This window comes from Dromiciops gliroides, chromosome 4 (assembly GCF_019393635.1).
Source record: "Dromiciops gliroides isolate mDroGli1 chromosome 4, mDroGli1.pri, whole genome shotgun sequence".
Classification (NCBI taxonomy): Eukaryota; Metazoa; Chordata; class Mammalia; order Microbiotheria; family Microbiotheriidae; genus Dromiciops; species Dromiciops gliroides.
Window position 1 is genome coordinate 455,175,753 of NC_057864.1, and position 14,986 is coordinate 455,190,738.

The window sequence follows — 14,986 nt, forward strand, 5'->3', positions numbered from 1 at the left end:
GCCTGTCTCTGTCTCTCTGTCTCTGTCTCTGTCTCTCTCTGTCTCTCTCTCTTTCTCTCTCTTTGTCTCTGTCTCTGTCTCTCTCTGTCTCTGTCTCTCTCTGTCTCTCTCTCTCTCTCTCTCTCTCTCTCTCTCTCTCTCTTCCCCTGCCCCTCAGCTTATGCTATACCAGTATATATGGAAAGTTCAAAGGGACACTATTTTTGAGATGAAGAATGTTTCACCTCCAAAGGGGAAAAAAAAAGTAATACAGGGCCAAGGGCTGAAGCTGGGACAAAGAACCCCAGAGCCGCTGTTTACTCAGGGTGTGTTCTGTTGCTCAGCATCCTGAAGATTCTCCATTCAGAATCCGGTGATGTTAATGTCTCCCACCAGGAAACAGTTAAACCATGGATTCTCCTGGCTATCTTCTCCTCAAGTAGTTTTCTGTAGTTTCTTTGCGGGCATCTGACACTTGCCATCTTACATTGTCTTCTGACATCTCTGTCCTAGGACACACTGGTGCCATCCTACTTCCAGGCTCCTCCTCATGGCTTCAAAGACAGAAGACATGAATTATACAAAGTTACCCAGGCGATCCACCAGTATCCCTGAACTTACATGGATATCTCTGGAGGATGCGGAAAAGAACAAAGGTAAGCCATGGACCAGTCAGATCCAAGGACTGGGAAATGAGACGAGGAAGAAAAGGCAAATAGCCCTTCTCAGACTATTGAGTTGAGGTAGTGGAGAGGTAGAAATGAGAAAGGAAGATGCTGAAGTTCAACATTGCTGAGAGAAAAGACTCTCTCCCCAGGCCATCCCCTGCTGCCAAATACCTGGGCCCTTTATGATTCTTCCTGCCCGCCCCATCCCACTCCCACTGCCACCAGATACCTAGCCCCAAGATGTTCCTCCCCCCTACCCTCACTCCTGCGCTCAAGTGCGTGCGCGCATACACACACACACACACACACACACACACACACACACACACTCCTCTCCCCCTGCCCCACCATGTAAGGCCAAGCTTGTCTCTTCTATTCCCCAATTCTCACTGTAGTCTCCTCCCTCACTACTTGGCATAGTACCTCTCTCTCCCTTGGGTTTCATTCTCATCGTGCCTCTTTCCGGCTCTTGCCCCTACAGCTCAAAAGATTGTCGTTGATTACAGCCACAGAATCCCCTCCTGCCACCAGGTATGAACCTGGATTCTTCTGTTCTGTGGGGATGAAGCTATGTCCTATAGCCAGAGTCCTAGCTCTGAAGAGGCAGGAATGTTCACAGCCTGCCAGTCTCTTCTCGGTAGCAGTTGCACACGGTCCCAGTATTCCCTGTGTGTGCCAGGGAGCCCGTAGCCTCAAGCTGAGGTTTACAGTTGACTGTGGGAGGGAAGGGCCTCCTTTAGCCAACAGTCATCCAACTGCATGTTAGGTTTGTCCAATCCCCATCTTCCCTCTGTGTCTCTTCCTCCCCCCCCCCAACCCCATTGTCCATGGCACCATTGTGCCATGTCAAGATTAGCTGATGAGAATTCAATGAGCATTTATTAAGTGCCTACCATTTACAAGGCATTGTGCTAAATTCTGAAAATATAAAGACAAAAAGAAAACTTCTTGCTCTGAAGGAATTTATATTCTACTGGAAGAAAATGAGAATATTTAGCCTTGAGAAGACTCAATGGGATAGTGGGATAAGTGGGACACCTTCAAGTACTTGAAATATTATTGAAAGAGGTGTTAAACTTGCTCTTAGCACAGTCCTTGGCATGTTGTAGATGCTTAATAAATGTTCGTTGATCTGACTTGTGACTGGGGCCAGAAGGCAGAGCCAGGAGCATTGGGGAAAGTAACAAAGTTAAGCTTGATGGCGAAAAAAAGCCTGAACAATTAAAGTTATCCCAAGTAGAAGGGAGCCTAGAGGTGGTCAGGCAAAGGCCAGATGCCTTGTCCGTGGTACCATAGAGCAGCTTCTGGATCATGTAGGAGTTGGCCTTCATTACCTCTAAGGACCTTTCTGGTGGGAAATTGTGGTACTCTAAGGTTCTGGGATTCTAGGAAAGCAGAAGCCCTTCCATGACACTTTGAGATCACTAGAAGACAAGAATAATAATACATTAAAGGAGCAAGCATGGTAAAGAGGAGACACCACTGAACGTAGTTGCTGACCACATGATAGTTGACAAAGTGCTTTGAGATCCTGAAATGGCTGTGGCTATGAAGGCTACCCTTCATTATCACACATAGCATTCGGAGAAATTGAGCCTGCTTCCCTATCTAGACCCTGGGTATTCAGCCTGAGAGAGAGAAAAACACCACCCCAAAGTAATCTCCCCAACCTGACTATCCTAGCAGGAAACCTGATGTAAGGAAGAGATACACAGTGAGAATCACAAGATATGGGTCCTGTCTCTGTCCCTTACTAACTGCATGACCTTAGGCAAGTCACTTAGACTGTATCTGTAAAATGGAATTAATAATATTGTAGTACCAGGGGCAGCTGGGTGGTGCAGTGGATAAAGCACCAGCCCTGGATTCAGGAGGACCTGAGTTCAAATTCGGCCTCAGATATTTTACAAGTACTAGCTGTGTGACCTTGGGCAAGTCACTTAATCCTCATTGCCCCAACCCCCCCCAAAAAAAACCCAATATTGTACTGCCTACCTTTCAATTCAGGAAAGTGCTAGATGTTACAGTGGATAGAGTGTTGGACTTGAAGCCAGAAAGACCTGAATTTGAATCCTGCCTTAGATACTATCTATGTGACCCTAGGTACCCCTTTCTCAGCCTCAATTTCCTCATCTATGTAATCATGGGTAATAATAGCACCTACCTCCCAGGGTAATTGTGAGAATCAAACTTCCAGAGTTATTGTGAGCACAGTGCCTAGAACATAGTAGGCACTTTATAGATGTTTATTGGATTGGACTGAAATGAGATGATATATGTAAAGTGATGTGCAAACCTTAAAGTGTTATATAAATGGTAGCTACTGGGTTATAATTATTATACATATGCCTACCAGTTGGTGTCAGCAATATTCCCACCATCCCCCTTCATATGGAGAAAGTCAACACCCAGGAATCCCAAGAACTCCAGCCATGTAATGAGATACCCAGATATCAGCATGGCACACGAACTGAAGATTCCACAAAAGGACTGGGAGTAAGATGACAATTGCTGAAGCAGGCACAGTATCCCTAATTGAAGATTTGGGCAAGATAGTGACTGCAGGAAGTAGTCACCTATGCTACTTAATCAACCCCTTCCCTCCTTCAAGATATATCTAAGTCCACAATTGCATGTCCTTCTATACAACCTTGGGAAGAAGGAAAAACAGCTAAGAGCGGGGAGGATAGAAGAGGCTAATTGGGAAAATGGGCACTCTAAGTCATCTAGTCCACCATGAACAGAAATAATGATTGGGATAATGAATAATGTTAAGGGAGAGTCAGACCCCAGGCTAGGTTCAACCAACTCTCTGTTAGAGAAGAGAATTCACTTCGAGTCTTTCCCACTCTGATTATTTCCCTGATCTCTCATGGAATAAGGCCACTGGGGTAGGGGGGTGAGGAGAGGCCATGATTTTTGGTCTATAGGAATGACAAGGGAGGTGGGGAATGGAGAAAGGGAGGCTGGGACTACCCATTCCGTTTGCCCAGCCAGGTCCTGTAACATTCGACGGCATAAAGTAACATTTTCAGAACAAAAGCCCCACGTGTCTATGGACCGCCTCATAGATATCATGAAGTGGCAGAGGCTAAAGGTGAGTAGCAAACCTGACTAGAGGAGGATGGACTACACACATTCCCTGACTCTTCTGGGTCTGTGCAGAGTGGTGCTGGAAATATGCCCCTCTGACCTCATGTCACTCCTCACCCTCTAAATTCCTTTCTGAATCCTTGTGGGGCAGGACCTTGCCCACAGCCTGAGTTCTCCTGTGGAGGCTGAACAGGTCTACGCAGCTCAGGTGAGAGGATATGAAGGCCCCAGTGACCGAGGTCAGTAGAGTTGGGGGTGGGGAATTCAAATTTTAAATCCCACTTGTGTCCAGAATAGTCATAAATCAATCTTCCCCCCAACCCCCAAAAGACATTCGTCCTTTCTTTGCCTTTCTCCTCCACCCCTCCACCCCCAGCCACCATCCTTAGATGGGTCATGAGGGACTGTGGTGAAGCATCCCCCCATCTTGGTGAGGGCTGAGGCCCATCTTTTTCTTTGGATCCTCCAGGCCTTGGGTAAACTGAAAATCAGCAAGAAGTTTATCATAGAAGCACTCTGGGTCTCGGTAAGTTGAAAGGCAAAATCAGCCTTGGACTGCAAGAATGGGATAAAGAAAGAGCACATGTAGATCCTTCTGAGAGACTGGCAAGTTTGGAAGTGGTCATGGAAATGGGCCCCCCTGGGTGGAGAAAAAAGGAAGAGAAGGGAGCTCAGTCTCCTTAGCTCAAGTAGAATGTGGGGACTGAGAAATACCTTCTCTGGAGCCTCCTCAGTATGGGGTGATGAGGAGATATTAATAAATATCTTGCTCACACCCCTGTTACTTTAGACCCTTGAGTGGGTGTGGAAATCCCAGAGGACAAAGGAGTGAGGGAAGTTGCTGACTCCCAACTCCTTAACTCCTCACAGGCCCAGGTAGGTCCTGAGAGAGTGAGGTATGAATCCTGCAGAACTCTTGCTCTTCTAGGTGAGTAGGTTCCCTTTTCATGGGGGAAGGTGGAGAGAGGTTGTAATGTTGTAATAATAGCTAACATTTGCATACAGCTATGGGAGCACTTTAAGAGCATTATTTTTTGTGTGCGTGTGTGAGGCAATTGGGGTTAAGTGACTTGCCCAGGGTCACACAGCTAGTAAGTGTCAAGTGTCTGAGGCCGGATTTGAACTCAGGTCCTCCTGAATCCAGGGCCAGTGCTCTAACCACTGCACCACCTAGCTGCCCCAAGAGCATTCTTTACATAGAGCACTTTGCATATTATCCATCAAAAAACCCTGGGAGGTAAATGTTACTGTTATTCCCATTTTGCAGATGAGGAAACTGAGGCAGATTGAAGTTAACTAACTTGCCTAGAGTCTTCCTGGTTCCAAGTCCAGCACTCCATTCATTATGCCACCTAACTTCCTCAATTCAATTGAGCATATTTACTATGTGTCCAGCACTGTGCTAGGTGCCATTATACTTGAATCAAAAGACTTGGGTCCAAGTCCCAGCTCTGACCATTATTGGCTATACTGCCTCTGGGACCTGATCAGGTCACCTTCTTTCTCTCTGTCTCAGTTGGTTTTAATCTGTAAAATGAGGGAACTGAACTAAAATATCTCTGAGACTCCCTCCAGATCTAGCATGAAATTCCAAAAATGTAGAGAGGGAAGGCATGCAAATAGGTAGAAGAGGACCAAGGGGTCCCAAGTATTATTTCAAACTGATCTGGAACTGTCCGAAGTGCTGACGGGGTCTTTTGCAGAGGGAAAGAGAGGAAAATGAAGGAGTGATGGGAAAGAAAAGCGAAGAAGAAATAGGTAGAAAATAATGGAAGATGGAGAGAGCAGTGAGGCAGGAGGATGAGGAAGAGACTACAGGAATGGCAGAGGGAGAAGAAGCCAGGGTAATAAGGGAAATAAGAAGAGGGAGTAATAATGAATGGGTTGGGAAAGAGATGGCACAGGGAAGGCCACTGGGATAGTAGTAGGGGACACGGACAAAGCTCAGATTGGTAGATCTTGGTGCTCATGAACTTTGACCATTATTAGCAATACTGAAACACTCAATATCTCAGGTTCCATGAATAAGGAAGTTATTGCCCCTTCTCCCCCTACCCTGTCTCTCTGTCTGTCTCTCTCTGTCTCTGTCTCTGTCTATATATACAAATATATATATATATATATATGTTCTTCATTCATTTGTTTGTTTTGTGGGCTAATGAGGGTTAAGTGACTTGCCCAGGGTCACACAGCTAGTTTCAAGTGTCTGAGACTGGATTTGAACTCAGGTGCTCCTGAATCTAGGGCTCTATCAAATGCACCACCTAGCTACCCTGCCCCACTATATTCTTCCCTGGTCAGACCATATCTGGAGTATTATGTTCAATACCAAGCACCACAATTAGGAAGGACATTGATAAAACATACAAGGGAGGACAACCAACCAGAATAATAAAGGCCCTCAGATCCATTCCATATGAGCATAGGTTGAAAGAACTGGGAATGTTTAGCTGGAAGAAGAGAAAACTCAAAGGGGACATGATCACCAACTTCAAGTATTATAGTTGAAAGCTCAAGTGGAAGAGAAATTCAACTGCCCTGGAAGACAGAGCTAGGAATAATGGGGTGGAAGCCAGAAAGAGGCCAATTTAAGTAATGCTGTGAAAAGCTCCCTAAAAGTTAGAGCTGTCCAAAGGTAAAGTGGGCTGCCAGGTGGGGATGCAGCGAAGAGCAATAGAAGCATGGGTTTCCCCCTCACTAGAGGTCTTCAAGGAATTATTGAATGACCACTTATCAGGTATGTTGGAGTAGAACACAGATTATGGGGATTCTTCATTGGGTATGGGTTGGACTAGATGTTCTCTGAGGTCCCTTCAAATTGATTCTGTGATTCTATAACTTAAGTCCTAGAGATTCTGTCCCAAGGGTAGGGAACAAGGGGGGTTGGGAGTGTGTGGTTCCAACAAGTACCTAAACAGAGGGTAAATAGAGTGGAGGGAAGGGACCCACAGTATCACCTTTACTGTGCCTTGAAGGATTACATTCCCCTGGGCTCTGTCTCTTACCTAAAGCCTGTCCTCTCTAGGTTGCCTTCATAAACATGTGATCCTGTCTCTCATTGAACAACTAAAGGGATGCTCTCTTAGTCGAAGAATGGACACCCTGATGGGACTTCATATCGCCCTCAATGCCTGGATCATGCTGGCCAAAAACAAAGTAATTAGGAGAGGAGAGGGTGAGACACAATTCACTGGGTGCAAGGTGGGGCATGAAGTAGGGACAGAGAATAAAGCAATGGGTAGAAACAAGAGAGTAGGGGGGAGGGGCAGCTAGGTGTCGAAGTGGATAGAGCACTGGCCCTGGAGTCAGTAGGACGTGAGTTCAAATCAGGACTCAGATACTTAACACTTACTAGCTGTGTGACCCTGGGCAAGTCACTTAACCCCAATTGCCTCACCAAAAGAGAGAGAGAGAGAATAGGTGAAAAACAGTCTGAGGAGAGGAGAGAATAAGGTAGGTAGGAGTGAGACTAGAACCTAGGAAACAATGAAAGTATAAAATTCAGGCAGAGTCTGGCTTCTCAATTCATCACCAAATTAGAAAGCATTTTTTTTTTTTTGCGGGGCAATGAGGGTTAAGTGACTTGCCCAGGGTCACACAGCTAATAAGTGTCAAGTGTCTGAGGCCGGCTTTGAACTTGGATCCTCCTGAATCCAGGGCCAGTGCTTTATCCACTGTGGCACCTAGCTGCCCATTAACAAGCATTTCTTGAGCATAACTGTGAAGAAACACAAAAAAAAGAGAAAAGGTAGTCATCTTTCCTACGGGAAAGATGGAGAAAGAGAAGAAGTATTTATTAAGTTCCTACTATGTGCCAAGAATTCTACTAAGTGCTTTTTACAAACATCTCATTTGATCCTAACAACAATCCTGGAAATTAGGTGCTATTATGCTCTTCACTGCACAGTTGAAGAAACGGAGGCAGACAGATGTTAAGTGACTTGCCCAGGGCGTCATAGCTAATAATTGTCTGAGGTTGGTTTTGAACTTAGTTCTTCCTGAATCCAAGCTTAGTGCTCTAAAAACTGTACCATCGGGGCAGCTAGGTGGTACAGTGGATAGAGCATCGGCCCTGGAGTCAGGAGGACCTGAGTTCAAATCCGGCCTCAGACACTTAACACTTACTAGCTGTGTGACCCTGGGCAAGTCATTTAACCCCAATTGTCTCAAAAACAAAACAAAACAAAACAAAACACAAACCCAGTACCATCTAGTTCACATCTTATTAGTTTGGAAGCTGGATGAGTGCAGGGAAGTGGTGTTCTAAGTATTCTATCCCTGCCTCCCCCCTCCCAAGGAGATAGAAGGAGCACTTAATAAATATTTGGTGAACTGAAACTACCAAGGTGGAGAGCCACAGTCATTGATCTCGGGTAATTCCTAGCCTGTGAGATGCCATATAGATACTTTAACAAGGTGTTCACATAAAAGTGCAAAGGAATCTGGAAAATACTGCATATGGGTTGAGATACATGCAGAGTAAGGGAGCAGTAGATCAAGCTATATAGCAGGGGTCAGGGGTCAAGGTAACAGGAAAATCAACCAGCACTTTCTCATACACATGCATACGCTCCTCTCCAGCGGGAGCCTATAGGAGCCAAGAGCTCGCTGACAAGGGTCCTGAAGTTGCTGGTGAAGGGGAAAAGCCCTATGGACAATGTGGCCCTGGAAGCAGCTCTGTGCCTGGGCTTCCTTGACCCTGAAAATTCCATAGCCCGTGAGTTTCTGCTCCAGTGCCTGACCTTCGGAGAAATGAAGAGAAAGATGAAGGTGTGGGGCTGCAGGCAGGGTGGCTGGGGTGGGGAATCCTCCATCACTGCCAAGGTTGCCCTCCCTTTGTCCAAAAAGGCCAATACAACCCCTGGTCCCTTCTAGCTTCGGCCTCCAAAGGGAAATCAGTCAGTAAATAAACATCTTAAGGACCTGCTGCCTGTCTGGCACTGTGCTAAGTGCTGGGGATACACAGAAAGACAAAAGACAGTCTGCCCTCAAGGAGTTGATAGTCTAATGGGGAGACAATGAAGAAGGGCAGTAGGGCAGTGATCGGAGAGACCAGGGTAAGGAGCTAAGTGAAGTCTAGGTTTTCCCATTCTTGAGGAGTTGGTTGGAACATCAGGGGACACGGGTCTGCTGTGTGTGTATCTAGTGTGTCGAGTGTATGTTCACACTGAGAAGCCTCTGAGATTGAGGAGTGCTTACTGCCCTCCTTCAACAACCTCCCTGCCCCACCCTAATTCACCACCCAGTTCTGCTCCACATCCAGAGAAGACAACCTCAGTACTGGGAAAAGCACACTGGATTTTGGAGTCCAACAACCCGGCTTTAAATCCCAGCTCTGATACTGACTTACCTGTGGAACCTTGGACAAGTCCTTGTTAAGTCTCTCTAGACCTGTTTTCTTATCCACAAAGTGTGTATGTGCTGGAGGTGGTATAGGAGAGGAGGAGGTATTGAACAAGAGGATCCCTGAAGTCCCTTTCTCTTCCAAGTTGCACAACATGTACCTTCTGGCCTTTGTCTCTGCCCTTTGTCTCCCTAAGCTTTGGATACCATTCCCAACTCCATTTGGCTCTGACCTGTCTTGGCCAAGGACCCTAGGCTCTCCTTCCCATCCTCTTCTACCTCAGCTCTCCCAACTCACTTCCCCAAGCCTCTTGGGTCCACCCCATTCTTACCTCCACTCTCCCTTAATGCTTTAACCACCCTAGGCATTGATGATGCTAGTAAAGCTAATGAACCTCCACACCCTGCCCATCCTCCAGGCTGCCATGGACCAGCTACAGAACTCCTGTGTGGCCAAGGTGGGGATTGTCCCTGATAACCACTGTGCTCCCTTTGGGACCAGGTGAGGCGAGGCTGGTGAGGTGGGAGGGAGGAGAGAGGATCTGCAATGATCCCATTCTTCCCTTTTCCCCATATCTTATTCTGGAACTTGACCTTCCCTTCTGACAAACCCTTAACCCATGGGGCATGCCCATCCCATATATTTCCCTCCATTTCTCTCCGGTCCTCAGCACCGTATAGAAGCCAGCAAACTGCTTAAGGTCATTGGTATAGAGAACATTCAGAATTTGGGGATGGAGAATGATGTTTTTGAGCTACTCAGGTTGAAGGTTCATAATGATCCCTTACAAGTGAGTTCCCTTCCTCTCTTTCTTCCCCTTATCTTTCTCCTTGTCAGTCTCTCCTCTTATGCCAATATCTTCCTGCTTACTCCCCATCTCTTCTGACCTCCAGGAAGTGAGAGAAGCTGTGGCAGAAATTGTGGAGGTGCTAAAAATGAAACCTATGATGCTGCACATCGTGGAGTCGTGAGGAACTTGGGAACAAAGAGTCGGGGCAGGAGGGTGGGGGAGAAAGGCCCTCATTGGGCCTGCAAGTAGGAGTAAGGGAGTCCTGCCTGCTGCCGGGAAGTGGAGGGTGCTATTACTATGATCAGATGCTGATCAACTGCTTTTCCCAGTAGAAAGTGGGAGATATCCTTTCCTTCATCTGGGAATCCTGGTATACAGGGGCAGAAGGTATTAGATGAGGTTGAGGGTTAGGCTGGAATGAAAGGAGGAGGATGGAATAGGGTGGGAGATTAGAGGATAAGGAATGACATGATGGACACTGGAAGGGGACTGTCCCAAAGAGAGAAGAGAAGAGGTGTGGTTCCCATCAGTGTCTCCCCAGAGGCAGCAAAGGGTGAAGGGAATAGACTTAAGAGGTCCAGGAGACTTGGCTCCATCTCCTTCCTCAGACATTTACTAGCTGTGTAACTCTGGACAAGTCACTTTACAAGTGGGCCTCAGTTTCACCACCTTCAATGAGGAGATTGTAACCAGTGACCTCAAAACCCCCCTTCAGCTTTAAGTATATTATTGTATGGCAGTGGGGGTAGAGTGGGATAAAGGCAGAGGGCTTATGAAAGCAGTGGAATCATGAAATAGAGAGGCAATGAGGTGAGGAGAGTGGGATGGAATGGAGAATGGGGGACAAGATGAGGGCTGGTGCCATGGGATAAGGGGTGAGATGAAAAGCAGGAGATCACATGGGCAGGGAGGAATGGGGTGAGGTAGAAGAGCAGGGATGAAAGGTGGGGGATGGGATGAGTAGTGGGGACAGTAAGACGAGGGAGAGATGGAGTGAAGTTGGAAATGTGATCAGCTTTGAAGAATGGAGTGGAGATGGGATGGGGAGAATGGAACAGGGTGAGAATAAGTGGGGAATAGGATGATGGGCGGGATGAGAAGTAGGGGAATAGAATGGGACTGATGAGAACTGGACAGAGAAGGAAAGGAGGGGATGAGCATTTACACAGCGCCTACCATGCATTGGGCAGTGAGTTACGTGCTTTTTACAAATATCTCATTTGAGATAATAGGGGTGAGGGTGAAAACGGAGTGACCGAGGGAGGTGGAATATTAGGGGAAGTAGAGGGCTGGAAGTGAGAGTTCTTGGGAGATTTCTCAAATCCCATGCACTGTCTTGACCTTCCTTTTATGGTGGATAATAACCGAGGCAACAATCTGAGCTATACAATTTATTAGCAAAACAGGCACAATAAATGGGCCAAGGGACTCCCATTTGTCAGTCCATAGGCCCATTTGTCATGCTCGGATTGTTGCCTCAGTCATTATCCACCACACTTAGGAGAACTAAGCTTGGAGATCATCAGCCCACCATCATTTTCCCAACCCTTTCTCTTTGGCCTGGGAGGTATGGGGTATAAAGTCAGTCACCCAACAAGCATCTATTAAGTGATTACTATGTCCCAGTCATGGTAATTCTGACAACGAATTAAAACTTCACCACTACTCGGGCAAGGGGAGCACTGGTTAAAAGACCAATCCTTCTTCTCCTTTTCCTTCCTTTCCTCTCCCAATGACCCCTCCCTCTATTCCCTTCTACACAGGGAGCTTAATGATGCCAGTGCCTTGGTACGTCACCAGGCTGTCATATCCATTGTAAGGCCAACTAAGTTGATTTCCTGATTCCTACCCCTATTGTCAATCAGTCAGCAGCATTTATTAGGCACCTCCCATGTATCGGGCACTCCACCCATAAGTCCTCACCACTTTGGTGATGAGAGGGAAGGGAAAAAGAGAGGAGGGGAAGGAGCAGAAGAGTGCACAACAGTGCTGAGAATCTATAGTGATGGATTGCCCATTCTTGAGAGCTTGGGCATAGAAGACTTTGCTCAGGTACCAGGCTGTGACCTAACTCTGAGGAGAGCAAGAAGTAGTAAAAGGGCCATAGGCCAAGAAACCTTGACTCCCTCAGCCTAGACACCAGCTGCATGATCCCAGAACTATGAGATTAGCAGGTGGTGATGAGGGAAGTTCAGCAATGTCACCTTGAGCTTCAGTGGCTTTCCTCTGTATCACCCCCATAAGACCCAGGGAAGAGGTGGGACAGGAGGGGAGACATCAAAGGACCACACTTGGTCCCACCTCCCAGGGCTAGATACTCAGGATCTTTTACCCTTGCCTCCCCACCAGGGTGTTCTGGGCATCAGCAGCTCACGCATGTTCTATTTCCTCATGGACATGCTGGACCTGGAAACGAATCATCTGGTGAGGAAAGAGGTGAGTGGTCCCTTCCCCCAACCTCTGCTTCTGCTCCATCTTCCCCCATCCCACTCCCATCATCCCTACTGCTGCCAGACTCCGCTTTTCCAAAAGCCTTCAGTGCCTCCCCATCACCTGCTGGGTGAAATCAACATTCCACAGCCTGGCATTCAAGAGCCTGACCCCAACCTCCTGCACCATCTTAATATTCCTCAACTTTCCTATATAATCCTTTCATCTAAGCTAGACCTATCTTCTTCCCAACCTCCCAGTTAGACTATAGTCCTTCAGTCACAGTTCATGCTCCATGGAATCCCTTCCCTACTCCTCTTGCCCTCAAAGTCTAGCTCAAATGTGGCCTCTTCCATGAAGCCTCCCATTCAGAAATGCCTTCTCCCTCCTCTGAACTTCTAATGTCCTTATTTTTGTTCTGTTCTGTTTTGTTTTTATGGGGCAATGAGGGTTAAGTGACTTGCCCAGGGTCACACAGCTAATACGTGTCAAGTGTCAGAGGCTGGATTTGAACTAAGGTCCTCCTGAATCCAGGGCTGGTGCTTTATCTATTACACCACCTAGCTGCTCCTCTAATATCCTTATAAGGTAGACCCTGCATGCTGGGATTTAGGTGGTATCATTTTATACTATTGCTTTCATGTTTCACACATACAGAGCATGTGTCTACAGACAGACTCTTGTCCAACTATATATCTCTCACAGGGTCAAGTGTGATGCCCTGTACAGAATGGGTGACCAAGAGATAGAATATAGGAGACCTAAAGCCCCTTGAAGATGGGGACCAATTTCTTTTTTGTCAGTATTTCACTGACATTAGGCGAAATGCTTGACACAAAGTAGGTGATTAATAAAAGCTTGTTGAATTGAATTGAGGTAGCCAGGTGGCATGGTGGAGAGGACTTAATGTAAAGTCAGGAAGATTTGAGTTTGAATTCTGCCTAAGACACTTAATACCTGAGTGCTTCTGAGGTCATTTAACCTTTCTCAAACTCAGTTTCCTCATCTGTAAAATGGATATAATAAGAGTACTTCTCAAAGTGGTTGTGAGGCTTATATGAGGCAATATATGTTAAGAGCTTTGTAAAACCTTAAAGCAAAATACATGTTGTTGTTGTTAAAATTATAAAACTGGGGGCCGCTAGGTGGCACAGTGGATAAAGCACCAACCCTGGATTCAGGAGGACCTGAGTCCAAATCTGGCCTCAGACACTTGATATTTACTAGCTGTGTGACCCTGGGCAAGTCACTTAATCCTCATTGCCCTGCCCCCAACAAAAAAAAAAATTTATAAAAATGGTTAGAGGTCATCTAGTTCAGCTTCATTCACATATAAGGAAACTAAGGCCCAAACAGCTGGAATGATGTGCCCAAGATCATCCTTCTCATTAATGTCATAGTTGAACTTGAGTTCTGGTGTAGAGCTCTTACCACCTCATGGTCTCAAATATCTACCCTCCTTCTCCCTGCTCAAAACCCAGGCTCTTGGAGGACTGGGGAGGAAGGAGGAGCAAAGACTCCTTGGCCTGGCCTCCCAAGAATGGGCCATACTGTTTTCATAGCTTATCCCCCACCACCACTCTACATCAGAAGGAGTCTGTGCCTGAGGTAAGCCAGCCCCTGGGTCTCATCCTATTTTTTTTTTTTTTATAGCTGGAAAGAGTATTCATTTTCCTGTCCAAGAAAGATCCCTGGGTCCGGGAAAAGCTTCAGGACTGGACACTCCTGGTGGAGGAAGAGTCCAGAAAGGAGAGGGAGAGAATCCAGCAACTGAAACTTCAGAAGATGAGGGAGCTCCAGAGCCAAAAGAGGTCTCTACTCGGAGGCCTGGGCCCCTTGATCCCTCAAAAGATGATCAGGCATAGAAAGGTCATGGCTGAGAAAGGGAGGTCCATCTTTAATGTTCCTATCAAAGGCATCGCATTAGCCTCCCACTACCCATCCTGTCTCAAATCCCATGATAAAAAGGACGATCACCTTCCCAGGATAACCTGGGATTCCCCAGTCATCAGGGAACACCTCAAGAACCTGGCTTCCCATTGAGTCAAGTCAAGTCTGTCCTACCAACTCCTCTTCAACATTCACTTTACTCTTCTCCCCACCCCTTCCATTTTCTCTTCTCTGAACATGCCGCCTGTTTCCTCCAGGGCAGCAGATTTCTGAGTTAATAAATAATGAATGCTAATTTGTCCCAAAACATTATTCTTATTTTCTTTCAGTAAGTCAATAACTATTTCCTAACTGTTTACGAAGTACCAACGATGCATGTGGGACATAAAAAGTGTCGAAAGACAGTCGCTGTCCTTGAAGAGTTTAGGATCTAATGGGGGAGAGAACATGCAAACAAATATGTGCAAACAAGCTATATGTAGGATAATAGGAAATAATTAAGAGATGGAGGGCAATAAAATTAACAGGGGTTAGGAAAGGTGTCCTGTAAAATCCTGTGGGATTTTACTTGGGACTTAAAAGGAAGTCAGGGAGGTAAATAGTTAGAGCAGAGAAGGGAAAGCGTTCCAGGCATAGGGGTTGGCCAGAGAGAATACCTGGAATTAGGGCAGCTAGGTGGCACAGTGGATAGAGCACTGGCCCTGGATTCAGGAGGACCTGAGTTCAAATACGGCCTCAGACACTTAACACTTACTAGCTGTGTGACCCTGGGCGAGTCACTTAACCCCAATT

The 14,986-nt window shown here is 46.5% G+C and overlaps 1 protein-coding gene across 1 annotated transcript; it reads left to right on the forward strand.

The window, feature by feature from the left end:
* Positions 1-550: 550 nt before the first annotated feature.
* HEATR9 (HEAT repeat containing 9) lies at positions 551-14,347 on the forward strand. The gene is given in 15 exon segments (XM_044003588.1): positions 551-635; positions 3,004-3,143; positions 3,641-3,656; positions 3,659-3,744; positions 3,892-3,948; positions 4,210-4,266; positions 4,611-4,668; positions 6,766-6,896; positions 8,322-8,510; positions 9,449-9,541; positions 9,755-9,874; positions 9,978-10,051; positions 11,638-11,689; positions 12,224-12,310; positions 13,958-14,347. Coding segments are annotated over 15 exon segments (1,635 nt in total).
* Positions 14,348-14,986: the final 639 nt, after the last annotated feature.